Raw genomic sequence first — 26,859 nt, forward strand, 5'->3', positions numbered from 1 at the left:
ATTCTCCCCAGTGAAGAAGGTGTACCCATCGCATGTGACAAGTGGGATGCACAAACAAGAAGAAAATTCGAGGCAAATGCAAAAGCAACATATACTCTCCTATGCGGGCTAACAAATTCAGAGCTTGATCGAGTTGGAAAGTTCAACAATGCTAAGGAGATTTGGGAGAAGGTGATCAAGCTTCATGAGATTCCTTCAGAACCAGAAGACCAAGTCGAACCTGAGTTCGAATCAGAGTATGAATCTCTAGAGTTAACCTCCAAACCAGACTCAGAAGAATTGGATCAGACAGATTTCATAGCACTGATGGCCAAAGAAGAGATAGTTGAATCAAAGTCCGAATTCGAGATGACAACAGTCAAGGGGGAGAATCCCATCATGGATCTAAAAGATAAAATTGTAAATTCAAATTGTAAATTTCACATAACCTGTTTTAAGTGTAGGGAGAGAGGGTACTATAGAAACAAGTGCCTACTCATAAGATTCGCCCGACACAACCAGAGAAGGAGAAATTGATCCGGAAAGGGAAGAAGCACATTGAATGTTCCAAGTGCAAACGAATGGGTCACTGCAAAAGTAAATGTCTAGAAAGAAGACCCAAAAATCCAGGGGGAGAAATCAAGGTAAGTAAATTTATATTACATGAAAATCCAATTTTTGCAATGCATGTCTGTCCCTTAACTAATTCTGCTTACTCTAATATAGATTTCTCTAGAAAATTAGATATGCATGCTAATAATACAATGAATAAATTTGATTCAAATCTAAATAAAAATAACTCAAAATTATTTAATAAACATAAGAAATTATCTTTTAGAAAATTAGAGAAACAAAGTAATATTTTAAAAGATAAAATATATAAGTTAGAAAAGATTATTAATAATTTAACTAATCCTCAAGATCTAGACTTGGGCTACAAGTCTAAGGTAAAACTTAAACCCTACAAATCAAACTATAATCAAGTACCTTTTAATTATAAAACAAACTTAAATAAAATCTAACCTAAACTAAATTAACTCTAACTCAAATCTAAACTTAAATAAAATCTAACCTAAACTAAAATCTAATCTAACTTAAATCTAACCTTAAATTCAATTAACTTAGATCTAAACTAAATCAAATTAAAACTCAAAAGTTAACTTAAACTTGTTAACTTAACTAATAAATTACTTGACTTGGTTGATCCATACAAATTACCATGACCATGCATATGCTAAATTGATAAATGTCAATCATGATTATTAATTGTATAATCTAGAATGGTTAGATAAAGACCTAGGCTTGATTCACACTTGACTAGTTAGACCTAGGAGTTACTGTAGAGAAATTAAATATCCAATTTTTCTAAAAGACTTTGTCTAGAAGTGGTGGATGATCTCATAACCAAGAAGGTCTAGTGTCTCACCACAGCCTGGAACTCAATCATTGAAATAGATATTTAATTGACTAACTGTAAAACATGAGTCTAACTCAAATGGAAATCAATCCTTAAATGATAATATAAATTGAAGATTAACCATCTCACAAAACTACTAAGGTTCCCTGATTGAAAATCTAGAAAAGGATGAGATAGACATAGGTTTAAAGTAGTTCCAAATTAATTCAATTAAATTAACTTAATTAATTTTAACAAAAATTAATTTCAAAATGTTTAAATCATAATTAAATTATTTTTTTAATCATAATTAATTTCAAAAGGCTAATTAATTTCAATCAAAGTAAATTATAATTATTTTTCATTATTTACAAAATTATAATTTCAAATCATAATTAAATTTCAAATTATTAATTATTAAATTTCCAAAATCTTAATTAATTTTTAAATCATATTTAATTTCTAAAATTTTAATTAATTTTCAAATCATATTTTCAAGTTATAATTTCAAACCTAATTAATTTTTAATATATTTTCAAAATTTTCAAAATTTTAAATGTTTACTCATTTGAAATTCAAACTCACTGAAAATATAAATTTATATTTCAATATTTTTTTTAAATTGATAAAATGAGTTAACTCATTCTCACACGCACTCATAAACTGAATATGCTTGATAACTTAGAATGGGTGAGATGGAAAATCAGGAAAATAATAACCTTTATTTTTGTTATTTATTTACATGCTTGGACTCTAGGATCCTCAAAATTTTTAAGGCATTAATAAAGGGGGAGTGAAAGGAGTCAAATTAAGTTTTTTAAGGGTTAAAGTTTTTTTTTTAAAAAAAAAGGGAGTTCAATTTTTTTTTAAAAGTATTTTTGAAAAATAAATTATTTTTAAACTAAGTATTTGATAAAATATTTTAAGTTTTTTAGAAATCATTTACATAGCTAAGTATTTTTTCAAGAAAATATTTTAAAAAGCTAAGTTTTTTTTTTATTTTCTTCAAGCTAAGTGCTTATCAAAATATTTTTAAAAGATAAAGTTTTTACCATAATATTCCTAAAAGTAAAGTATTTTTTCAAAATCCTTTTAAGCTGAGTACTTTTAACTAAGCCTTTTTCAAAACCTCTATAAAACTAAATATTAAAATTAAATTCTTATCAATTTCTTTTGAAAGCTTAGTACTTGGCAAAGCTAAAATCTAGCTAAATTATTTTTGAAAAAATCTAAGTGTTTTCAAAGAACTTCTAAAATAACTAAATGTGTTTCAAAGCACTTATTTTTAAAGCTAAGTTGTTTGTTGAAAAAAGTTAAGTATTCTCAAAATATTTCTAATTTAGCTAAAGTGTTTTTCAAAACAATCATTTCCAAAACTAAATTTAGCTAAGTATTTTTCAAAGCAATTATTTTCAAAGCTAATCTTAGCTAAGTTTTTTTTAAGTGCTACCCTTCAGGGGGAGCTTAAAGTTAAACACAGTATATTTTTACATATTAAACTAACTTTTTCTCTACTTAATATTTTTGATTTATGTCAAAGGGGGAGAGAAAAGTCAAAGTTAAGAATTCAAACAAATTTAAACATAATCTTTGTGAAAGGGGGAGCATAAGGGGTTTTTTTTTTCTAAATTATAGTGTTTATGCTCCTTTATTTATTGTTATGTTTTACTTAACTTTGAACTATTTTGCCATAATCAAAAATGGGGAGATTGTTGGTGCGGAAAGCATCTGACGATCGAACATGTGTTTTGATTATGTCAAAGGGTTCAAAGTTAGGTTGTCTTGTTATCTAACAAGGTTGAATGAGTTTGCAGGAAAATCCTAAGTGTACTTAGACAAAAGTCCTAGCTGCGGTTAGGCAGGTAGAAAACCCTAAGGGGTGGTAACCCTAGGCGGAAAGTCTTGACAGGTCAAGGGCTTCGGGCAAAAGTCTTAGGGGGTGGTAACCCTAGGTGGAAAGTCCTGGTGTCGCGAACCAGGTGGAAGATTGGATAGGTCATGGAGCGGAAGCCCAGTAGAAAGTCTTGGAGCCTCGGGCGCTGAGCAAAAGTTCAGTGAGTTTGAAGGACCGATCTTGCAATAGGTATACTCTCTTGAGTGGAGTAGGTGAGGACGCGTTCCTCGGTGAGGGAGCAGTAGGCGTCAGTTTGACCTAGATTTCCGTACGAGAATCTGAAGTTAGAATCGGACAATCCGAAGGCTGTCAAATATGTTATTTATCATGTCTATATTCTCCTAACTTTGTTTTGCAGGGTATGATTAGTTTCTTGGACTAACGTATTTTGCAAGAAGGGAATTGGACGTGTTTGCCTCGGATGAACAGTACCCGAGGCACCCTCCATGGAGCTTGGAGGTGCCTCAGGTGACCTGGAGAAGCAACCTCGCAGCAAGGCACGAGGGCGCCCTCATGGAGCTTGAGGGCACCCTGGACACTGGCGCGAGGGCACCCTCCATGCGGTTGGAGGCGCTCTCAAGCGGATAAGTCTGAAGCAGTCAAGGCTTATCGACGCTGCATTTTTGGCAAGGCTGAGGGCGCCCTCCATGGTATTGGAGGCGCCCTCCATAGGCTTTATAAGCAGGTCTCGAGCAGCAGCTAAGAACAACAACAAACGTGCAACCATTCTTCCGTGTGCTGCTCAAAGAATGATCCGACAAAGCTGTGACAAGATACCGACGACCCAAAACATTAAATTCTGTATTTTCTGTTGTCGGTATAATTTCATTACTGCTTTAATTTATATTTCAAGTTATAAATTTCCGAGCTTATAGTGATTACCCAAAGTAAATGCTCAATGAATGTGGGCCTTGGTGTAGAAGTCGTCACAAGCTCCGAACCAAGTAAATCTTGGTGTCTGTGTTTTCAATTGTTATTTAATTTTTTGTTGCATTTTACTCATAATCTTCCGAAACAAAAGCGAAAGCCATTCAACCCCCCCTCTAGCGCTTTCGATCCAACATTTATATATATAGATGATCAGGGTGTCGTGCCATGAAGGGAGCCCAACATCAACTAGACCAGCATTAGCCTGCCTAGCATCCCCTTATCCCTGAGGAGCAGCCACAGGATGATCCAAAGGAAGATTTATTGCTTGAGTATCTATCGGCACCTCCACCTCTAGTCAATCCTACTCTTCCCGAAAGAGTCACCTGCCTAGAGGCTTCTGTGACTAGCTTACGACAAGAGGAACATAATCTTTGAGAGGAGACGAGGACTAGCCATCGGGAGACGCAGGTTGGATAACACCAAATTCTAGAGATACTCCAATCATGGAGTCTTGCCCATCATTCGTCATCCTCCTCTCAGTAGACATTTTGAGTTGTATTTCTACTACTATTTTATGTTCATAGTTTTTTATTCGTACTAAATTACTTGTAATTATGCACTACTAGTTTGACTCTTATTTTGATACTTTCTTCCTTTCCATTCTATTCTTATTGTTTATTTTTTGCTTCTGATGAATGTAAAAGGGGGAGGGAGGGGTTAGATAGAAAAATAAACTAACTCAACACACTTTTGTCACATTATATATATATATACACACACACACACATGATTACTTTGCTTATTTTTCTAATTTTAACCCAGGTTGTCATTACATCAAAAAAGAGAAGATTGTTGGTGCAGTTAGCACTAATGATCTAACTCAAATTTTGATGAATGACAAGTGGATTAAAGTTAGATGCTTGTGGTCTAATTTGTCAACCAAGTGTGCAGAATATGAACTTGATGAGTCTAGAGGGCCAGATACTAGGCTAAAGCCAAGTTGGGTTAGGAGGACCAGATGATTGGTAGGAAGTCCTGCTGAGTCAGAGAGGACTGGACAGTTAGCAGGAAGTTCAGTCTGGTCAGAGAGGACTAGACGATTGACTAAAGTCCAAATTGGTTAAGATCTGGCAGGAAGTCCTGGTGGGTCAAGGGACCTGACATTAAGGAAGTTTGTAATTGGTAAGTAGAGGTAAACAACTGAAGAATAGATTTAGTGAGGATGAGTTCCCGGTTGAGGGAAAAGTAGATGTCGATCCGACATAATGTTTTAGCAAAACTTAAAGTCAACATTGGACAATCTGGAGTCTGTCAAATGTTTACTTTGAGTTATATTATTTTTTCTTGTGCTAACTCTGTATTGCAGAAGATTAAAAGATGGAAAATCGGGCTCTAGGCGCCCGAAGCCTATCTAGGGACGCGGAGCTCGGGCGCCCAGAGTTACTCCAGAGGCTTGGGTCAGGGGCTTCGAAGGAGCACCCAGGTGGCACTGAAGGCACCTGGATGGTCCGAGCGCCCGAGGTTACTCCAGGCGCCTGGATCGACAAAAGTCATCCGTAAGCTGAGTTAGAGCACGCCAATTGGTCGATCCACGTCAACGGTTTAGGCACCCGGACCAATTCAGGAGCTTGGAGATGGATAAAGTTTGCGAGATAGACTTTCGACGAGGTGCAGCCACGTCAGCACACTCCAGGCACCCGGGGGTGGATCCAGAGGCTTGGATTGGGCTGTAAAAGAAGGGTTCGACCAGCAGCTTTAACACACTAATTTTTTTGACTTTTGTTCTTGTGCGCTGCTCCTAAAAGGCTCCGACGCTGTAACGCTCCTCCGACAACCTGCAATTAAATTCTGCTAATTTTCTTTGTTGTCGGTAACTTTTTCTTATAGTTCTTATACATCACTTGTACTTCATTTTTGTAATATTCGAACTATTAGTGGATTACCCAATGAAAGCACTAACGAGTACGGGCCTTGAAGTAGGAGTCGTTGAAGGCTCCAAACTAAGTAAAAAATTATTTGTGTTAGCGTTTGTTTTTTTTTTCCATCTCGTTTCTTTTTTCTTAGTTTTATTTTGCTGTGAACTCAGTTTTTTTTTTAAAGAAAGAACGATTTTAAAATCACATGATTCATCCTCCCACATTGTCACGATCCAACAATAATGATTTATCTTTAGGTAGAATTCGAGGCATTCTCATTGATTAAAGTTTTTATGTATGGAGATGTTATTTAGGTCCTAATTGTCTATGTTTCCTTGGTTGATATCTGAACTAATTTTAGATAATTTAAGGTCCTAATTGATATTTTCAACAAGTACATGACTGTTGATTTACTAATTAAAATCAATAAATTGTATGTAACCTCCAATAATATATAAAAATTAATATTGAATTATATGAACAAAATAAAAGTAATTAATTTAAAATGTATATTTTGTCTCCTTAGCTGCATGACCTTAGAATATAATGTATAATAATTATTTTATTTACTTCTTCCAAAATCTAAAATTTTAGATCCGCCATCCATGATTATATAAGGTTCCACGAAAATATATGAAGATATAATTTTCTTTTCTTACGTGAAAATAAATTTTCTTCTTCTTCGAGCTCTTTTGCTTTCTCATGTATGCACGTGAGCCTCACATCTTAGTTCATCAGTTATTCGACTGTTAAAGAGGGTAACACCGATAATGCCAACCCTTAGCTGACAAGCTTTGTTTTCCAAGACATCGAAAGCGGACACACCGATAAATCAATATCAACAACATATCTGAGAGAGTAATGAAGGGAACCTTCACTGGATACTTCTATATATATATATATATATATATATATATATATATATATATATATATATTTTTTTTTTTTCTCACACCATTGATCCAACCTCGACACCGAAGACACTAATCAATAATTAAAGAGTCGATCCCAAAGACATATGTAATTATTTTCCATATCAATTCAATATATATATTTTCCTCTTAATATTATAAAAAAATATCAAAAACATAAGGACATAATTACCTTTTATAAATTTTTTCACATTTTACTTGGGTCAAGGGGGTTATTGTTATTTTTTTAGATACATAGGGATAAAATGTTACTTGATAGAAAATGAAGGGGTTAAAGGTAATTTTCCGAATAAATGTGATTTGGACTTCATTTTAAATTGTAAAATAGTTGGAATACTAACCGACATCCCATTAATTGATTTGATTGCAATTGAAATTGTAAAAGCGTTTTAATCAGAGAAATTCAAAGTTAATTGAACTTTTAAAATGAAGACAATGATTTATATATAGGTAGAATTCCAGACAATTTCATGTAATTGGGCTTTCTATTTATTGATAAGCTATTTAGGCGGGAATTTAGTAGTTACTTTATTTAGAAAATTTTTCTGTTTATATATATAAATTTGAATATGATACAACTGAACAAGTACAAAAGTCAATTTCCTCCAATCTTTAACTAATGAAATACCAAAATAACTAATATTTATTAAAATTAACATTTGGAAACCCCAAAATAAACAACTATGTATATTTAACGTATAAACCTCCAACGTAACAAAACTGCCTACTTTTCTCTCCCCTATAAATTAAATACCCCTCGGCCTCAGTACTCATGTTCTTGCCCCACCCACCTTAATGCAAATGTTGTCGGCACGAGCAGCTGGAATTCTTCTCTATATAATGGTTCTATCTTTGCTTTCGGGAATAAGTGGAATGGCATCGGACAACAACCCTGTCATCTATGACTACTCTCCTTACTTTCTCGTCTACAAAGACGGCTCTGTCAAGCGGCTCAAGGCCGGGGAGCAAACGCCGGCCGGCCTCGACCCCCTCACTAACGTCGACTCCAAGGATATCCGCAGTTCCGCCGATGTCTCCGCCCGCATCTATCTTCCTCCTATCAATATCAACTCTAATAGCACAAAGCTCTCCCTCATCCTCTACTTTCGCGGCGGCGGCTTCTGCATATTCTCTTCTGCCTCCCCCATCGTCCACCGCCATCTCAATGGCCTCGCGGCCGTCTCCTCTTCTATCATCCTCTCCGTCGACTACCATCGTGCACCGGAACACCATATCCCTGTGCAATATGATGATTGTTGGGCTGCTCTCGAATGGGTCGCATCCCATCGCAGCGACGCCGGTGAGAAAAATGATATAATAATTAACATAGAAATTAAAATAATATTCTTTTTTAATAATTTGGCACATATATAATTAATATTCCTACATGTGTACGTAGAACCGTGGCTCCTCGATCATGCTGACTATGACAGAGTCTACTTAGCCGGCGACAGTGCCGGCGGCAACATCGTGCACAACCTGGCTATGCGAGTTGGGTCTCAAGGGCTGATCTCCAGTTATAGCTTGAAGCTAGCAGGGACGATACTACTAGATCCTTACTTCTGGGGGAAAAATCTGACAGCCTCAGAGAAAGCAGCCGATCCAGTATTAAGGAAGAAGTTGGACCAACTGTGGGGAATGATTTGCCCTGAGTCGACGGCCGGGAATGACGACCTGCGCGTGAATCCCTTGGCGGCGGGAGCGCCGAGTTTGGCAGATCTGGGGTGCACGCGAATGCTGCTGTGCACGTCGGAGAAGGATGCGATGAGGGATCGAGCGCTGATGTACTATGAGGCGTTGACGAAGGGTAGTGAGTGGCGTGGGACGACGGCGGAGTTGTATGAGGCGGCAGGGGAGGATCATGAATTCTATCTGAATCATCCAGACAGCAACAACACTGCTAAGCTCCGTGCCAGAATCGCAGCCTTCTTGACTTGAAGTTGTTGAATCATTATGTACTCTAGCTAGCTTTTGCATACCATGATAATAAAAATAAATGTCAACTCACGCTAGGCTATACCTTTTCTATTTGACATTAATTCTGAATAAAATTATAGTATATAATAACTCTAAAAAGTTGAATAAAATATACTATATTTATTGAATAAAATGTTATATCACTCATCTTTTGGTCTAGTTAAATCGACCATAATAATTAAGACTAATTATAAAATGATTGATTCTTAACGTTTATTTTATATTATTGTTTAAAATGAAGTGATTGATAGATATATAGGAGGGTTAGGATAGGGGAGTATAATTCTATCACGGAGTAATATTCGATTCAATAAGTTTGTCAATTATTTTAATAAAACAATAGAATCAGCTTATAGGTATAGGTGGGGCCGGGCATCGTATTTGATATAGGTATTAAAATATTCAATGATCGTACTTGAAACTTTGTGAACTTTACATTCCATTATCGTGTTGTATTACAGATAGAGCATGTATGGATGGATGAGAGCTTCGGATGGGAGCTTAGTTACCCAATGCTATTTCACTTATTTTCATAGCCTTGTAATTAAAGAAGTCATCCTCATGCGGACTTATGATTTGAGTATCACTAAGTTGCGATCGAGTACTCATAGATTAATTTTTGGATTCAATCAATGGCATGCTTTTGGGTTAATTCGTGCATAAATTAAGCTCCAAATAGCAAATGCAAAAGCAATTTAATTTGTTCCATTTACTTATGTTCCCATTCATTCTTTAGACATTACAAAAAGACTTAGTGACATCAAATAGGATAATCATTATTCCGCGGGCTATTGAATTGGTTAATTCGTGCATGAATATCAAAAATAATTTTAAAACATATTTATTCAAAAAGGAATATTAGAAAATAGGAAAAGAACAACACTACCAAAAATACTAATAAGCCAATTAAAATCTCCTTTTACATAAACTCAAATGATTATTTATATAAACTTCAAACCTAAGACACAAAGAAAAAAAATAAATCCCAACATATAAACTTTAATTCCTAACTTGTAAAGAAAAAATTCTAACATAAAGAAAAAATTCTTAACATAATCTTAAAATTCTTAAACGGACTCCAAATCAAAAATTATTAAAAAAATAAAAATTACCAAAAATATCCTAATTACTAAAAAAATAAAATATTACCAAAAAATAGTAATAAAAATATTCGAATCTTCTTGCATCAGTTATCCTGGGTTAAAAAAAAAACTCATTCTTGAGTTGTATCAAATGGTAGCCGAGGAGAGAGATTATTTGCTACCAAATCAGTAAAAGTTTGTTGAAGGGTGAAGCGTATCAAATCAAAGTTTTGAGACATGAGCGGTAGTTCTTTGCCTTGTGTTGATACACTACGTAATCTCCAACTTCATGTTAGGACACTTTGTGAGATGAGGGGTAATTAGCTCTAATCGCTTCATTGATGATTTGTTGCAGCGGAAACTCGAAGCAAGCATTAACACCCTTGATTTTACATGATATCCATCTCCTTGAGATGACTAATCCAAGGGTACACTCTCCTCACTAATATTACAGTAGTACACTATGAAATCCTCCTTCTTATAGGAGGCGAAGAAGTCTCGTATAAACTCCAACAAGAGAATTCACAAGAAATACAACAAAAGATACAATAAGAACAAGAAAATGAATACTACAACGAGGAACCTTTGCTCTTAATCTCTTGTTGTTGTGGATCACCTCTTGATGCTTGGAAATGTAGCAGCACTTTGCTCCAAGAACCTTGAATAACTGGCGGAAAAAATCAAAGAAGAAGTTGCATTTGAATCTTCGTCATCACCTTTATATCCTGCGGATTAGGGCTCCCAATCGATTAGTCTTAACCCCAATCGATTGAGACATTAGTTCGAGTGCATCCAGCCATCGAAACCTTGCAACGTATCTTTTCTATTAGGAGATTGTTAGTGCAATCATTCCCCAAGTCAAGGTTTAACTAAGTTCAAGTGGATTCGAGCTTGAGTTTCAATATTTAGACAATATGTTGTGGGCAACATGTTTGGACAATGTGTTGTTGGACAATATGTGAGAAAGGTCAAGTAAGTCAAGGAGGACTGATATTTGATTGGTAAAGTCCTAACTGGAGGTTAGGCAAGACAAGTCCTAACTTGGGGGTTAGGCAAAGGGAAAGTTCAAGTAGGTCAGGGAGGACCACACGTTGGCAAAGAAAGTCCAAGTGAGTCAAGGAGGACCACAGATTGGCAAGGAAAGTCCTAACTGCGGTTATGCAAAAAAAGTCCAAGTGGGTCAAGGAGGATTGTACTTTAGCAAGGAAAGTCCTAACTGTGGTTAGGCAAGTAAAGTCCAAGTATATCAAGGAGGATCACACGTTTGAAAAAGAAAGCCCTAAATGTGGTTAGGCAAAGGGAAGTCCAAGTGGGTCAAGGGGGATCACATGTTTGTAAGGTAAAGTCCTAACTGCAGTTAGGCAAGAGGAAAATCCAAGCGGGTCAAAGAGAACCACACTTGGTGACTGGAAGTCCAACGAGAAGTTGATAAAGTCCAAGTGTGTCAAGAGATTGATCGGACACTTGGTGGAGAATTCCCAACAGATCATGGTTGACCGGAGATTAGGAAAGGAAACCTTAGACTTGGGTTAAGCAAGTTAGGATTGGGTAATCAATCATGTGATCGATTGTGACCCATGAGCGCATCTCTTCGCGAAGTGCATGATCAATTGGAAGGTGGTTTTCGCAAAGCGCAGTGCATTGCACTATGTTGAATCGATTGGGAAGAGTCCCAATTAATTGAGGATATTGCGAGAGGCTTAATCAATTAAGCTTGGTCACGAGCGAGCAGAGAGCTTTTGAATCAATCGGGTGATCAATTGAAGCTGCTTGATCGATTGGGTAATAGATTAAGTAGGCCTGTAATTGATGGTTAATTAATTAAGTGACGAAGAAAAGAGCTGTCGCGAGATTTGGATGACTAAATGCGCTCAGATCTGACGTGACAATCGATTGGGGTAAGGCCAATAGATTGAGATCCCTAATCCGTGGGATATAAAGGTGATGACGAAGATTCAAATGCAACTTCTTCTCCGATTCTTTCCACTAGTTCTTGAAGGTACTTAAAGCTTCATAAATTAAAACTTAATTAAAAAAAAAATAAAAAATAGCTGATGCAACCACTTGGACTTAGTCCAGGCACCCCGCCTCCACCTCCGCAAAACTAGCCCACGGTTTTGCGGAGGTGCCCCAGTTTTTGTGGGTCCGGGCACTCGGTATTAGATCCGGGTGCCCGGACAAATGCTATAAAAGTGCCCCATGGGGAACCTCTTCCACTCACCTCAAATATTTTTTTCTCAAAGGTGTTGGTGCGGGAAGTATCCGACGATCGAACCCAAGTTTTGATAATGGTAAAAGATTCAAAATTAAGGTTAGTTGTTATCTAACATGTGTGAATGAGTTTGCAGGAAAGTCCTAACTGTGGTTAGGCATGTGAAAAACCCTAAGGGACGGTAACCTTAGGTCCTAGAGGGTGATAACCCTAGGTGGAGGAAAACTCTAAAAGGCGGCAACCTTAGGTCCTAGGGGGTGGTAACCCTAGGTGGTGGAAATCCTAAGGGGGGGTAACCTTAGGTCCTAGGAGGAGGTAACCCTAGGTGGCGGAAAACCCTAGGGGATGGTAACCCTAGGCAGAAAGTCCATTCGGTCTGGAGGACCGGACTGGCAACAGGTATGCTCTCTTGAGTGGAGTAGGTGAGGACGCGTTTCCCGTGAAAGGAACAGTAGGTGTCGGTTTGACCAAGGGTTTCCGGTCGGAAATCCAAAGTCAGAACTGGACATCCCGAAAGCTATCAACTTATTTGTTTAATTTGCTATTTGTCTAACTCTGTTTTGTAGGAAACTAACATTTCTGCAGGGTCAGACTTAGCCATGATCGGTCGACCGAACGACCTGATTGGTCTACCGAACCGCAACACAAAAGGACCAAATTTCCAGATTGTAGACTAGGTTCAGTCGAGGGATCGGTCAACCGAACCTAGGGATCTGTCGATCGAACCAAGGATGAGAGTTGACCAGATTGAAATCTGGGGAATTGGATCGGATGAGGAGGTCATCTGATTGGTCGACCGAACCTTGAGATCGGTCGACCGAACCAAGGATAGGACTTGACCAGATCGAAGTAGAGCGAGCGGATCAGATGAGGAGGAGATCATCTGATCGGTTAACCGAACATGGGGATCGGTTGACCGATCCACTTTGGGTCAAACCTGATCCCAAGGTTTGAGGATCTGGATCAGTCCTGCAGAGGCTATAAAAGGAGCCTCGGGAAGCAGCTTCGAGAAGAACGAAAACTGAACAACCTGCGCTCTTGTACGCTGCTCTGAACGCTCCAACTACGCTCTACGACTCCGACAACTGACAACGACTGTCTTCATCTGTTTGTACTATCGGTATAATTCTTTATTCAGTACTTATACTTTAACATTGTAAAAGATTTACGGATTGATAGTGATTGTCCACCGAAAGCGATCAACGATCGCGGGCCTTGGAGTAGGAGTCGCCCAAGGCTCCGAACCAAGTAAAAATACTTGGGTCTTCTTGTGTGTGTTGTATTTTTCACTGCTTTACTCGAACGTTTTCGAAAACGATAAGTGAAAGTTATGAGCACTATTCACCCCCCTTTAGCGCGTCTCGATCCAACAAAAGGTTCTTTGCCGAACTTTTAAAGAAAGAAACAAAATTCCACAAACCTTTAAACTTTCTCTTTCGATTCTTGAGCCATGTTGTTGAGGATTAATCGAGGCTGTCATTTATTTTATAAATATTCAGAATGCCTTGCTAATATTCCTGGACGGCACCCTCCCTCCTCTGCTTCCGACTCTTCCTGTACCTGCTCGTTGAGCCGGCCGGAGCCGGATTGCACGAAGTCGACGAGCTCCGACGGTGTCTGCCGCTTCACCTCCTTCTCGCGGGCTGACTTGAGCGTGTCAGAGAAGTCGAAGAGCACAGAGCTGATCCGGTTGCGGAGAAAGAGCGCCTGGCGCTCGAGTACGGGCACATCGCGGAAGAGCGGGAGGGACTCGATTTGCGGGACGGCACCGGGGGCTGGGGAGAAGTGCAGTTGGCAGGGGGAGCTGGGATCGGCGCCTGAGGAGCGGGAGGCAAAAGAAAGAGCCTAAGGAGCGGGATCGGCGCCTGAGAATTAGGGTTTCGATTTATGGTGGGCGAGGAGAAGCCCAAAAAAAGTGCGCTAAGAAAGTCCGTCAAAATTTTGATTCATAGACATCGGATTTTAAAAACCGATGTCTATTAACGAAAAAAAAGGCGTTCATAGACATCGCTTAAAAACCCGATGTCTATGAGCGAAAATCTGCGCTCATAGACATCGGTTTTTGGAAAAACCGGTGTAAAATACTCAAAGACATCGGTTTTTGCTTAAAACTGTTGTTGTTCCACTGATGTCTATGAGAGTTTTTGTTGTAGTGTATTATCACTTATATAGACTAGTTTATTGTTCAAGTTCGGTTAACTCAAGTTTGTGTGTCGAATTGTACAATAACTTAGTCAAAGTAGACGATTTTACATACACCTTTAGGGTCGCCACTAACAAAGTCACAATATCTCCCACCATCCTTAGAGACTTCCTAGGTCTGCGACCCTAAGCTGTTCCTTTTGTATGTTACCCTCCTAGGGATTTACCATGTGATAATCCCTACTCCTACATCACTTTAGATACTATATATTCATATTTTTTTTAGAGGTGAGAGGGTATCGACAATCACCCAGTTTAAGTCAGTCACACTTAGTGATCAACATTATATTCTCTATAGGGTCCTAGTGAAGTGCATCTTGCCACTCACCACTAGAGACGTTGCTATGATGCGACATTTTCACTCCTTCCTCCTATATGCATTATGTCAGAGGCTAGATATAGTTATTTCATACCATTATCTACTCAGTTAGTATCTGCACTAGCAGACAGGTCTGCATGCCCTATTGCCACACTCTGACCATCTACTTACACTCATTAGGTATTGATGTCACCATAGGTGATGTCACTCCTCTAAATGTGTTCTGCATGATAGGCGCTAGGAGTATGTCTTTAGTCTTTATATATATAGATGATCAGGGTGTCGTGTCATGAAGGGGGCCCAACATCAGCTAGACCAGTATTAGCTTGCCCAGCATCCCCTTGTCCTTAAGGAGCGACCTCAGGATGATCAAAAGGAAGATTTGTTGCTTAAGTATCAATCAGTACCTCCACCTCCAATCGATCCTACTCTTCCAGAAAGAGTCACCTGCCTAGAGGCATCTACGACTAGCTTACGACAAGAGAAACATATTCTTTGAGAGGAGACGAGGACTAGCAATCGGGAGACGCAGGCTGGACAACACCAAATCCTAGAGATACTCCAATCATGAAGTCCAACCCATCGTTCGTCATCCTCCTCTCAATAGACATTTTGAGTTGTATTTCTACTACTATTTTATGTTCATAGTTTTTATTCTTACTATATTACTTGTAATTATGCATTGCTAGTTTGACTCTTATTTTGCTACTTACTTTCTTTCCATTATGTTCTTATTATTTATTTTTTGCTTCTGATGAATGTCAAAGGGGGAGGGAGGGGTTAGATAGAAAAATAAACTAACTCAACATATTTTTTTCACATTATATATATATATATATATATATATATATATTACTTTGCTTATTTTTCTAACTTTAATCCATATTGTCATTACATCAAAAAGGAGAAGATTGTTGGTGCAGTTAACACTAATGATCTAACTCAATATTTGATGAATGACAAGCGGATTAAAGTTAGATACTTGTGATCTAATTTGTCAACTAAGTGTGCAGAATATGAACTTGATGGATCTAGAGGACCAGATATCGGGCTGAAGTCAAGTCGGGTCAGGAGGACCAGACGATTAGCTAAAGTCCAAATTGGTTGAGATCTAGCAGGAAGTCCTAGTGGGTCAAGGGATCTGACATCAAGGAAGTCTGTAATTGGTAAGTGGAGATAAGCAACTGGAGAAAAGATTTAGTTAGGACGAGTTCCCGGTTGAGGGAAAAGTAGATGTCAGTCCGACTTAGAGTTTTAGCGAAACTTAAAGTCAACACTGGACATCCTGGAGATTGTCAAATGTTTACTTTGAGTTATATTATTTTTTCTTGTGCTAACTCTGTATTGCAGAAGATTAAAAGATAGAAAATCGGGCTCTAGGGGCCTGGAGCCTGTCTAGGGACCAGGAGCCTGGGCGCCCAGAGTTGCTCCCGGGGCTTGGGTCAGGGGCTTCGAAGGAGCACCCGAGTGGCACTGAAGGCACCTGGATGGTCCAAGCGCTCGGGGTTACTCCAGGCGCTCGGACCAGCAAAAGTCATCCGTAAGCTGAGTTAGAGCACATCAACTGGTAATCCATGTCAGTGGTCCAGGCACCCGGACCGGTCCGGGAGCCTGGAGATGGATAAAGTCTGCGGGATAGACTTTCGACGAGGTGCAGCCACGTCAGCACACTCCAAGCGTCCGGGGATGGATCTAGGGGTCCGGATGGGGTTGTAAAAGGAGGGTTTGACTAGCAGCTTTAACACACCAATTTCTCCAACTTTTGTTCTTGTGCGCTGCTCCTAAAAGGCTCCTACGACGTTGTAGCGCTCTTCCAACAACCTGCGATCAAATTCTGTTAATTTTCTTTCTTGTCGGTAACTTTTTCTTATAGTTCTTATACATCACTTGTACTTCATTTTTGTAATATTCGAGCTATTAGTGGATTACCCAATAAAAGTACTCAACGAGTGCGAGCCTTTAAGTAGGAGTCGTTGAAGGTTCCTAACTAAGTAAACAATTACTTGTATTAGCGCTTACTTTTTTTCCATCTTATTTCTTTTTTCTTAATTTTATTTTTACTCTGAACTCAATTTTATTTTAAAAGAACGATTTCAAAATCACATAATTTATCCTCCCAAGTTGTCATGTCCAACAATAATGATTTATCTTTAAGGTAGAGTTCGATGCATTCTCATTGATTAAAATTTTTATGTATGGAGATGTAATTCAGCTGGGAAGTTTGGTAGTTACATTTGTTTTTTTTTAAGAAAACTTTTCCATTAATTAAATGTGATTTGGAATTCATTTTAAATTGTAAAATATTTGGAATGCTAATAGAAATCCAATTAATTGATTTGACAGTAATTGATATTGTAAAAGCATTTTAATCGAGAGAAATTTAAAGTTAATTTACCTTTTAAAATGCAGGTTTGACCTTTTAAAATGAAGACAATGATTAGGTATTTGAGATGTTATTTAGGTATAGTAACTCTTTTCTAGAAAACTTTTATGTTTTATTTGTAGAATAAAGGAAATACTTTTAATCCTCTCTATTTTCTATTTTACCCTCCCCTCTATATTTTTAAAAATAATATTTAATCCCCTTTGACCAATACCAAATGCGAAAAAAAAAAATTATAAAAGATAACTATGTCCTTATCTTTTTGATAATTTTTGATAATTTTAAAAGGAAAAAATCATATTAAATTTATTGATAATTTACTTCCTCTTCTGTTTCCTTGATTGATATCTGAACTAATTTTAGATAATTTAAGGTCCAAATTAATATTTTTCAACAAGCACATGACGGTTGATTTACTAATTAAAATTAATAAATTGTATATAACCTTCAATAATATATAAAAACTAATACTTAATTATATGAATAAAATAAAATTAATTAATTTAAAATATATATTTTTGTCTCCCTAGTTGCCCAACCTTAGAATATAATGTACCATAATTATTTTCTTTACTTCTCCATAAATTTAAAATTTTAGATCCATCCATGTCTATGATCAGAGACGAATCTAGGAATTAGAGATGGATTGGGATGATCCTAAGTTAACTGCTAACGCTGACATTAGAGAGCCTGCCGTCAATAGTGAGATAGATATAGTTGGTCCACGAACACGACGTGAGGTGATGCTCAAGTGTCTTACGTAGGACCTCAATCTACAGTTGTTCGTCTCTGACATTGATGTAAGGGTATGTCAGTGTGGAGGACATGTTGATCCGGTTGTGACAACCCAGTTGAGGGACGATGTCGACGACTACACCTCAAGGGGCAAGGGCCTAGCCATGGAGGGAGTGGCTATGGCCACGAGCGATGACAGGGAAAGGATATGGAGATGAGTAAACGAGATAGAGGAAAGAATTATGTCTATCCACTTAATGTAATGGGTCGTTATGGGCGCTACTTAATTGGTTATAACAAGAATAAGAACCCTAATAATTGAATTGCGAATGAAAATTCTCCACGTGAAATGACATGGTCATTTGGCCTCCGCCCAGCTTCAACCTCCGCAAGTCATCCTCATTTTCACCTTTCTCCTACTCTTACTCGTTGGTCAAGGACAGATGGAGAAATTAGAGTTAGGAAAGTCAGGAACTTAATCTAATAAATTATATGTTATTATAAATTATATATAAATAAAAATATATTATATTATTATTGAATGAAGTTGTGTTAAGAAATTTTGAAATAGAACATATATTTATATTATGAGTTAAATTGATATAAAAAAAATGAAATGTCATCGAATTGTCTTCAAATGCTTGCTCGAAATGCGTACAATATCGATGTCACCCATCGGTTTATACACACTTTCTCTCCAACCAATTAATTTTATCTAAAAGAGATTAATGAATGAAAAGTAACAAAGGCGAAAGGGAGGGGACGACAGATCTGGATGTCACCCGTCTATGCCACCTGGATCTTCTAGCTCACACATGAGCTAGGGAACAAGTCAGATGACGAGTCCATCTAGTGGCTACTCCAGCACACGGAGCCAACCTCCATCGAGACCGTAGTCGACGGTGAGATCAGATCCCCAATGAGGCTCCTTTATCCTCGTCGTCGGCCCTGTCATCAACATCAGGGGAGGAGGAGTCTGCTGCGAAGTGGCGCAAGAAGCTCCAGCCGACGTGAGCACTACCGACGCAAAACGATCACCGCATCCATGCTTGCCCCGCTTGTGGTGTTCTATCCGGTACAAGACCTTTGCTATAGGGTGAGGCACAAAAAATTTGGGCTGGGCTGGAGCCCAAGATAGCCCTTGGATAGATCCTTCTCTATCTATGATTATATAAGATTTCACGAAAATAGATGAAAGTATAATTTTCTTTTCTTACGCGAAGATAAATTTTATTTTTCTTCGAGTTCTTTTACGTTCTCATTTATGCACGCGAGCCTCACATCTTAGTTTATCAGTGATTTGATTGTCAAAGAGGGTAACACCGATAATACCAACCTTCAGCTGACAAGCTTTGCTTTGCTTTGCAAGACACCGAGAGTGGATGCACCGATAAATCAATATCAACAATAGATCCGAGAGAATGATGAAGGGAACCATCAATGGATGCTTCTATATATATATATATGTTATGTATATTTTTCTCACACTATTGATCCAACTCTGACCCCGAAGACACTAATCAATAATTAAAGAGCCGATCCCGAAGACATGTAATTATCTTTCACATCAATTCAATATATTTTTTTTCCTCTTAATATTATAAACAAATATAAAAAATATAAGTACCTTTTATAAAATTTTTCACATTTTACTTTGGTCAAGGGGGGTTAATGTTATTTTTTTAAATACAAAGGGATAAAATTCTACTTGATAGAAAATAGAAGAGGGTTAAAAATATTTTTCCCTTGAATAAATGTGATTTGGAATTCATTTTAAATTGTAAAGTATTTGGAATACTAACCGACATCCCATTAATTGATTTGATTGCAATTGAAATTGTAAAAGCGTTTTAATCAGAGAAATTCAAAGTTAAATGAACTTTTAAAATGAAGACAATGATTTATATATAGGTAGAATTCGAGACAATTTCATGTAATTGGGCTTTCTATTTATTGATAAGCTATTTAGGCGGGAATTTAGTTGTTACTTTATTTAGAAAACTTTTCTGTTATATATATATATACATACATGTCCGAGTGATGAGTGGATGGACGCTGGGAACGTGGCGCTTGTTGGAACCCCGAGGTGTTTTGATGTGATCAAACCAAGTTAAGTTAGGTCCTGCGTTGTTTAACCCTTGTGTCTAAGTGTGCAGGAACTTAGGAACACAGGAAGTCGAGCGGAAGACGCGGCTAGCGAGAAGGACGGCACGGGAAAGAGCCGACGGGCTCGGTGCGTCCGAGGGACGAGGTGTCCGCGGAAGAGTACACCGGTGGACGAGAAGAACGTGCGCGGCGTTCGAGGGACGAGAAACCGGGAAGGAAGGCTGCTCGAGGAGAAGGCCGGAACATGGGTTCGGGTGAGCCCTATTCCGGATGGCCGAGATCACCCAAGCTAGTGGAGCCGGAACAGAAGATCCGAACCGAGACGAGCTGAACCGAAGCAGAGCGACCGGACGGAAAAAGTCAACCAGAGTTGACTTTTGGGGTCCGGGGCGCCCGGAACCATCCGGGGCGCCCGGAATATGGTTTTTGACCAGATCGAGTCAAACTCGATCTGAACGTTGGGGGATAAAGTTTTATCCCCCCAGGGCGCCCGGAACCCTTCCAGGCGCCCCGACCAAGGCTATAAATATAGCCTTGGTCCAGAAGCAAATCAATTCAATCAGAACGACGAACTTGTAATCAACTTCTGTGTGCTTTACTTTTCTTCTTGTACGTTCAACGCTGTAAGAGGCTACTCTGCCCAGAGGAGAATCAGATAGTGCGCTTACATTCCTTGGATTAGCAATCCCCTGATTGCAAACCAAGTAAAACTCTGGTGTTTGCTTTTCTGTTTTAATTAGTCTCTGCTTTTTAATTACAAGTTCTTTTAAGTTAGTTGAATATCCGAGAAGGGTTTTTGGTTTTAATTTGTAGGGCAATTCACCCCTCCCCTCTTGCCGGCCTCCAAAGGGACCTACAAGTGGTATCAGAGCGAGGACGCTTCAGGAGGACTAACCGCCGATCGAAGCAAGAAAGATGGCCGGACCAAGCATCGTTCCACCAAAATTCGAGGGAAACTTCACAGACTGGAAGCGTCGTATGGAGGTATTTCTAAAAACCGAGATTGAAATTTATTTTATTATGAAATACGGTTTTGTAGCTCCAACAAATCAGAACGGTGAAGAAAAAGAAGAAAGCAATTGGACAAAAAAGGAGCAGAATGAGTTCGTAGCAAACAGCCGTGCGGAACATCACCTGCTAAGCGTATTACCGTCTCAGGAAGTAAACCGCATCGGAAGCTACTCATCAGCTAAAGAACTTTGGAATAAGTTTCTAGAACTCCACGAAGGCACATCCGAAGCGAAGCTCGCTAGAAGGGACATCCTCCGAAACAAACTAATGAACATCCGCTTGGAGAAATGTGAGAAAGTAGCCGGTCTACATGCAAAGATAAAAGAACTAGTTACTGGTCTCGAGAACCTCGGTGAAAAGGTAACAAATCGGGACGCCTTACGCTACGCACTCAACGCCTTTCCCAGAACTCCAGAGTGGACGTCAATAATCGACGCCTACTACATCTCAAAGGACCTGGAGGTAAGTACATTAGAGGAATGTTTTTCCACTCTTGAATTACACGAAACTAGATGTGCAGGAACGACAAAGGATACAACCCAGACTATAGCGCTGAACACAACTCAGAAGGATGAACTCGAGTCAGACTCCGAAGACGATCAAGAAGCGCACATGGTAAGAAATTTTAAAAAATTCTTTAGGTCTAATAAATTTAAAATGCAGAATAAAAAGAATCAAAAAGGAGGAAGAAAGGTGCGATGCTACCAGTGTCAGAAGGAAGGACACATAAGAGAAGACTGCCCAGAACTCAAAAAGGACAAAAGGAAGTCTCCCAAGAAACACAACCTAAAAGCAACTTGGGATGACACTTCTTCATCTGAATCAGAAGCTCAAGAATACGCCGGGATAGCACTGATGGCAAGCTACGATGGACAAAGTATATCAGAATCGAGCAACGATGAAGAGGGAGCGACCTCGGATGAAGGTAGCGAAGCAGGGGGAGATTCAGGCTTTAAGTCTGACATGGTAAGTGAGGTATGCCTCTTACCCCCTGATCAACTTTACTCTGGCATTAAGGCAATGACTAAATCCATGTATAAATTAGAAAAAGAAAATGCCAAATTAAAAAATGAAATTTTGGAAACAAAAGGAATTTTAGCAAAATCATGTCTAATAGAGGATTTTGATAAATTGAAAATTCACAATGAAAAACTAAAAGAAGAAATAGAAAGATTGAAAAAATATAAAAGTTCAAATATTTCTACTTTTAGAAATTATAGAGGTTTAAATTGGTATTATAGATTTCATCAAAGTCAAATTAGAAATATATCAAAAATCTATGTACCTAGGAAATATTTGGTTAACCCTGTAGGTAGGAACCTCTACTGGGTTCCAAAAACCTGTTTAATTTAACTTAGCATTTTCAGCAAGGAAATTAAACGACTAATTTCATTATAAGGCTTTGTCTAAGGAAGTGGTTGTTGCTCCAATAACCAAGAAGGCCTAGTGCCTCGCCACGACCTGAAAGCCAAGTATCGAAATGAAAAGTTTAATTGACTAACTGAAACAGCATTAATTTAATTTACCTAATGCTTTAAAAGAGTTATTCAATTTATATAATTTATAATAATTTTTTTTTAAAAAAAAAAATTTATTTTTTTTATTATTTATTTCTGAAAATTATTGACTTAGAAATTTTCTGAAAATTGACTTAGAAATTGTTTTTGGAAATCGACTTAAATCTTTTTAAATTAACTTAGATATTTTTTTTAGGAATTTTTCTATGAATACTGTCTTAGACATTTTCCTTTGAAAAATTGCTTTAGAAATCTTTTATAAAAATTCACGTTAAAATTTTCTGAATATTGACTTAGAATTTGTTTTACTAAATATTCTCTTTCGAAACATTGCCTTAGAAATTAATATTAATTACCTTAGAAAGTTTTTATGAAAATTCACTTAAATTTTTTTTACCTTAGACTTGTTTAAAGAACCCCTATTTTTAATGTGATCAAAGGGGGAGAAGAATGTTAAGTCTAGGGGGAGGTATATAAATTTTTTTTTATGAAATATCTTTGGACTTAATTACAAATATATTGTTTTTATTACATCTGTTTTTCCCTAGCTTAACTTGGGTTGCTCACATCAAAAAGGGGGAGATTGTTGGAACCCCGAGGTGTTTTGATGTGATCAAACCAAGTTAAGTTAGGTCCTGCGTTGTTTAACCCTTGTGTCTAAGTGTGCAGGAACTTAGGAACACAGGAAGTCGAGCGGAAGACGCGGCTAGCGAGAAGGACGGCACGGGAAAGAGCCGACGGGCTCGGTGCGTCCGAGGGACGAGGTGTCCGCGGAAGAGTACACCGGTGGACGAGAAGAACGTGCGCGGCGTTCGAGGGACAGAAACCGGAAGGAAGGTCGCCGAGGAGAAGGCGGAACATGGGTTCGTGAGCCCTATTCGGATGGCGAGATCACCCAAGCTAGTGGAGCCGGAATGAAGATCCGGACCGAGACGAGCTGAACTGAAGCAGAGCGACCGGACGGAAAAAGTCAACGATAGTTGACTTTTGGGGTCCGGGCGCCCGGACCCCGAAATTTTGACCGGATCGAGTCAAACTCGATCTGAACGTTGGGGATAAAGTTTTATCCCCGTAGGTGCCCCCTCAGGGTGCCACCAAGGCTATAAATATAGCCTTGGTCCAGAAGCAAATCAATTCAATCAGAACGACGAACTTGTAATCAACTTCTGTGTGCTTTACTTTTCTTCTTGTACGTTCAACGCTGTAAGAGGCTACTCCGCCCAGAGGAGAATCAGATAGTGCGCTTACATTCCTTGGATTAGCAATCCCCTGATTGCAAACCAAGTAAAACTCTGGTGTCTGCTTTTCTGTTTTAATTAGTCTCTGCTTTTTAATTACAAGTTCTTTTAAGTTAGTTGAATATCCGAGAAGGGTTTTTGGTTTTAATTTGTAGGGCAATTCACCCCTCCCCTCTTGCCGGCCTCCAAAGGGACCTACAGCGCTCTCTGTTATCTCTGGCTAATAATGTGGATCTCCATCGCTACCTGCAAAGAAGTCGGCCGGGAAGGGGTTCCCGGCGACGACCCTCCGATGCTCAAGTAAGGCAAGAGGAAAACGATGAAGTGGCTCCAAAGATGAGAGATCGCGTACCTCCGGTGAAATTTGTGGGCTCTTATATAGAGCTCTAGGGAGGCTTGTGCACACCTGTCGGAGCATACACGTGTCCTTTACCATACCTCAGTATGGGCTTACCAGAGGAGCATGCCTGACACCATACTGCTACAGTCCGAGCACCTCTCTGATGGGACAGTAGATCCTGTCGTCGTAGGATTCTACGTATGGCCTGGTCGTCGAACATGCCTGACACCCTGTTGTCAGAAGATGATGTTCCCCAATGTCCCCTTGTCCTTGTCTCCTTTTTCCCCGAGCCGAGCGTCCAACCGTTCGGCAGGCACATCACTTCCGACCGGGAAGATTCCCGGTCGCGTGCTCGGCTGAGACTGTTCCTTCACAGCATTGCTGCTTTACGCCTCGGCCGAGCGGGCTACCCACTCGGCCTGGCGACCTTGTTCACCATGAGCGTCGGAGACCCGACTCCCCGTCGGGTTGTCTTTGATTCCGCCCGGACCCGTTCGGCCGGTAGACCCGACCCTTCTCCGATCAGATGGACCTCATGCTGACACTTTTGACTTCTGACCTCTACATGTCATTGGCTCCCCACAAAGGGGGTCCCCCGTCCTTACCGCCGGATCACTTGCCTCCCCTTCAAGTCTAGTCGAAGGAGGCGATTAGTCCGACTGACTGGACTGCCAGTCACGCCGAGCGGCGTCTCTGTGAAACTATCCTCCGCTCGACCCCCACGGGGGTAGCTATGACCTTAGTCAACGCCAACATTCCTCGGATCTCTTCGAAATTTGCGCCAATCTTCGACATTAAGGCCGGGCATGCGCTTTGTGCCTCGTGAAGGCGTTCATTAAATGCACTCCAGTGGCCGAATGACATGTGGCGCTGCTGCCGTCATTATACGGCGGCGGCGTCACGGGCGACGAGACCGAGGCGGTTTGAAATGGACGACCCGATAGCGTCCTTGGTTTTTGCGACCTATATCCAACGGCTGAGGCCGTTCGGGGCCAAACCTATTGATCCTGTCTGAATGCTGAATCAACGGACGCTGGGCACGGGGCGCTTTCCGACTGTTGACGTGGATCTTCAACTGGTAGCACGAAGCTCCGGCGAACCTGCACAGAAGTCGGGCCGAGAAGGGGTTCCCGGCGGCGACCCTCCGACGCTCAAGTCAGGCGAAGCTCAAGAGGGAAAAAGTGGCTCTAAAACTCGTAGAATGCATACCTCCGGCGAAAGATGAGAGGCTTTATATAGGGCTGTGGAGAAGCAGGTGCACACATACCGAGGTGTACACGTGTCCTCAGCCCATACCCCAGTAAAGGCCTATCAGTGAGCTTACCTGACCCCATACTGCTACAGTCCAAGCACGTCTTCGATGGGACAGCGGAACCCCCCGTCAGAAGATTTGGAGTATGGCCTACACGTGAAACATACCTGCTGTCAGAAAAAGATGTCCCTTGTCCTTTCCCTCTTTACTCCAGATCTGGCGTCCGGCCGGACGGTTCCCTCAACATCCGGCCGGACATATGCGATGGTTTACTTGGGGAGACTCTCCATCACGTGCTTTGTGGAGACTATTAGCAGTACGTTACCTTATGGCTTTGGCCGAGCGTGCAGTCCGCTCGGCCCTGCGACCTTCTCCACTGAGCGCCGGAACCCTGATTTCGACAAGGCGCCTTTAACCATCAGCCGAACACCGAGCGGTCGGCCGGTCGGTCGGACCCGACCCTCTCCGGATGGACAACTGCCACTTTGACTTCCACGTGGCGTTGACTCCACAGGACGGGGTCCCCTGTTCTTAAACCGGATCACTTGCCTCCCCTTCAAGTTTAGTCGAAGGAGGCGAATAGTCCGACTGACTGGACTACGAATCTAGCCGAACGGCTCCTCCATGCTAGTACCCTCCGCTCGGCCAACCATAAAGATAGCCTTAAGCGAATCAACAATGGCATTCACCGGATCTCCTCGTGTTCTGTGCCAATCTTCGACATTAAGGTTGAGCATGCTTTCATTAAATGCTCCGAATGATTGAATGATACGTGGAGCACTGCCAACATCGTACGGCGGCGGTGGCATGGTGCTTTGATGTGATCGAAGCGATTCGAAACGGACGGCCCGATGTACACGTTGATTCCTGTGACCTGGATCCGACGGTGGAGACCGCCCGGCCTCCACCCTATAAATCCTTCGTTTCCTTCTCTCTCGCGTTTGCCTTTGCGATTTCGACCTGTCCCCAGCGCTTGGAGCTCCGGCGATCCTGTTTCTGCTCTTCGACGCTCTCCGGCGCCATTTCCTTGGTCCCTTTCCCCGCAGTAAGGTTTTATATTTTTCCTTCCTCCTTTCCGGTGTTTCCTCCGCATTTCTTTCTCAGTTTTGATCCTTGAAACCTCCTTTCGTTTGCTGCTGCCTTTTCTCCTGCCTTTCCGCCTTTTTATTCCTTCCGATCGGCCCATGGCCAGCTCTTCCAATCCTGAAGATCAATCGCTCGACCCATGGTACACCACCATGCAGTCCCGATTCGACCAGCGTGATTTTGATATTCTGACAGACAATTTCGAAATCCCAGAAGATTTTGAACTTCTTTTAGCCGGTCCTTCCGCTCGGCCGCACAGGCCGTCACGCGGAGCTTTCTGTGTCTTCCGAGACCAGTTTACCGCCGGTCTGCGTTTTCCTGTACATCCTTTCATCATAGATGTCTGTAATTTTTTCGGTGCGCCGCTCGGCAGTTTAGTACCCAATACCTTCCGTCTCCTCTGCGGTGTTGT

The 26,859-nt window shown here is 40.1% G+C and overlaps 1 protein-coding gene across 1 annotated transcript; it reads left to right on the top strand.

Annotated features, from left to right (window-relative positions):
• The first annotated feature begins 7,860 nt into the window (after window positions 1-7,860).
• LOC122054714 (2-hydroxyisoflavanone dehydratase-like) lies at window positions 7,861-8,925 on the top strand. Its single transcript, XM_042616151.1, has 2 exons — window positions 7,861-8,287; window positions 8,387-8,925. Exons 1-2 carry the CDS (start codon window positions 7,861-7,863, stop codon window positions 8,923-8,925), a joined length of 966 nt encoding a protein of 321 aa, XP_042472085.1.
• The last annotated feature ends 17,934 nt before the right edge of the window (window positions 8,926-26,859 follow it).

The sequence above is a fragment of the Zingiber officinale genome, chromosome 3B (assembly GCF_018446385.1).
Source record: "Zingiber officinale cultivar Zhangliang chromosome 3B, Zo_v1.1, whole genome shotgun sequence".
Classification (NCBI taxonomy): domain Eukaryota; kingdom Viridiplantae; phylum Streptophyta; class Magnoliopsida; order Zingiberales; family Zingiberaceae; genus Zingiber; species Zingiber officinale.

Bases quoted from the DNA above. Each gene is read 5' to 3' on its own strand.
- LOC122054714 (XM_042616151.1), top strand. From the start codon at position 7,861: ATGGCATCGGACAACAACCCTGTCATCTATGACTACTCTCCTTACTTT. The intron at 8,288-8,386 runs GTGAGAAAAATG...ATGTGTACGTAG, and splicing joins ATCCCATCGCAGCGACGCCG to AACCGTGGCTCCTCGATCAT.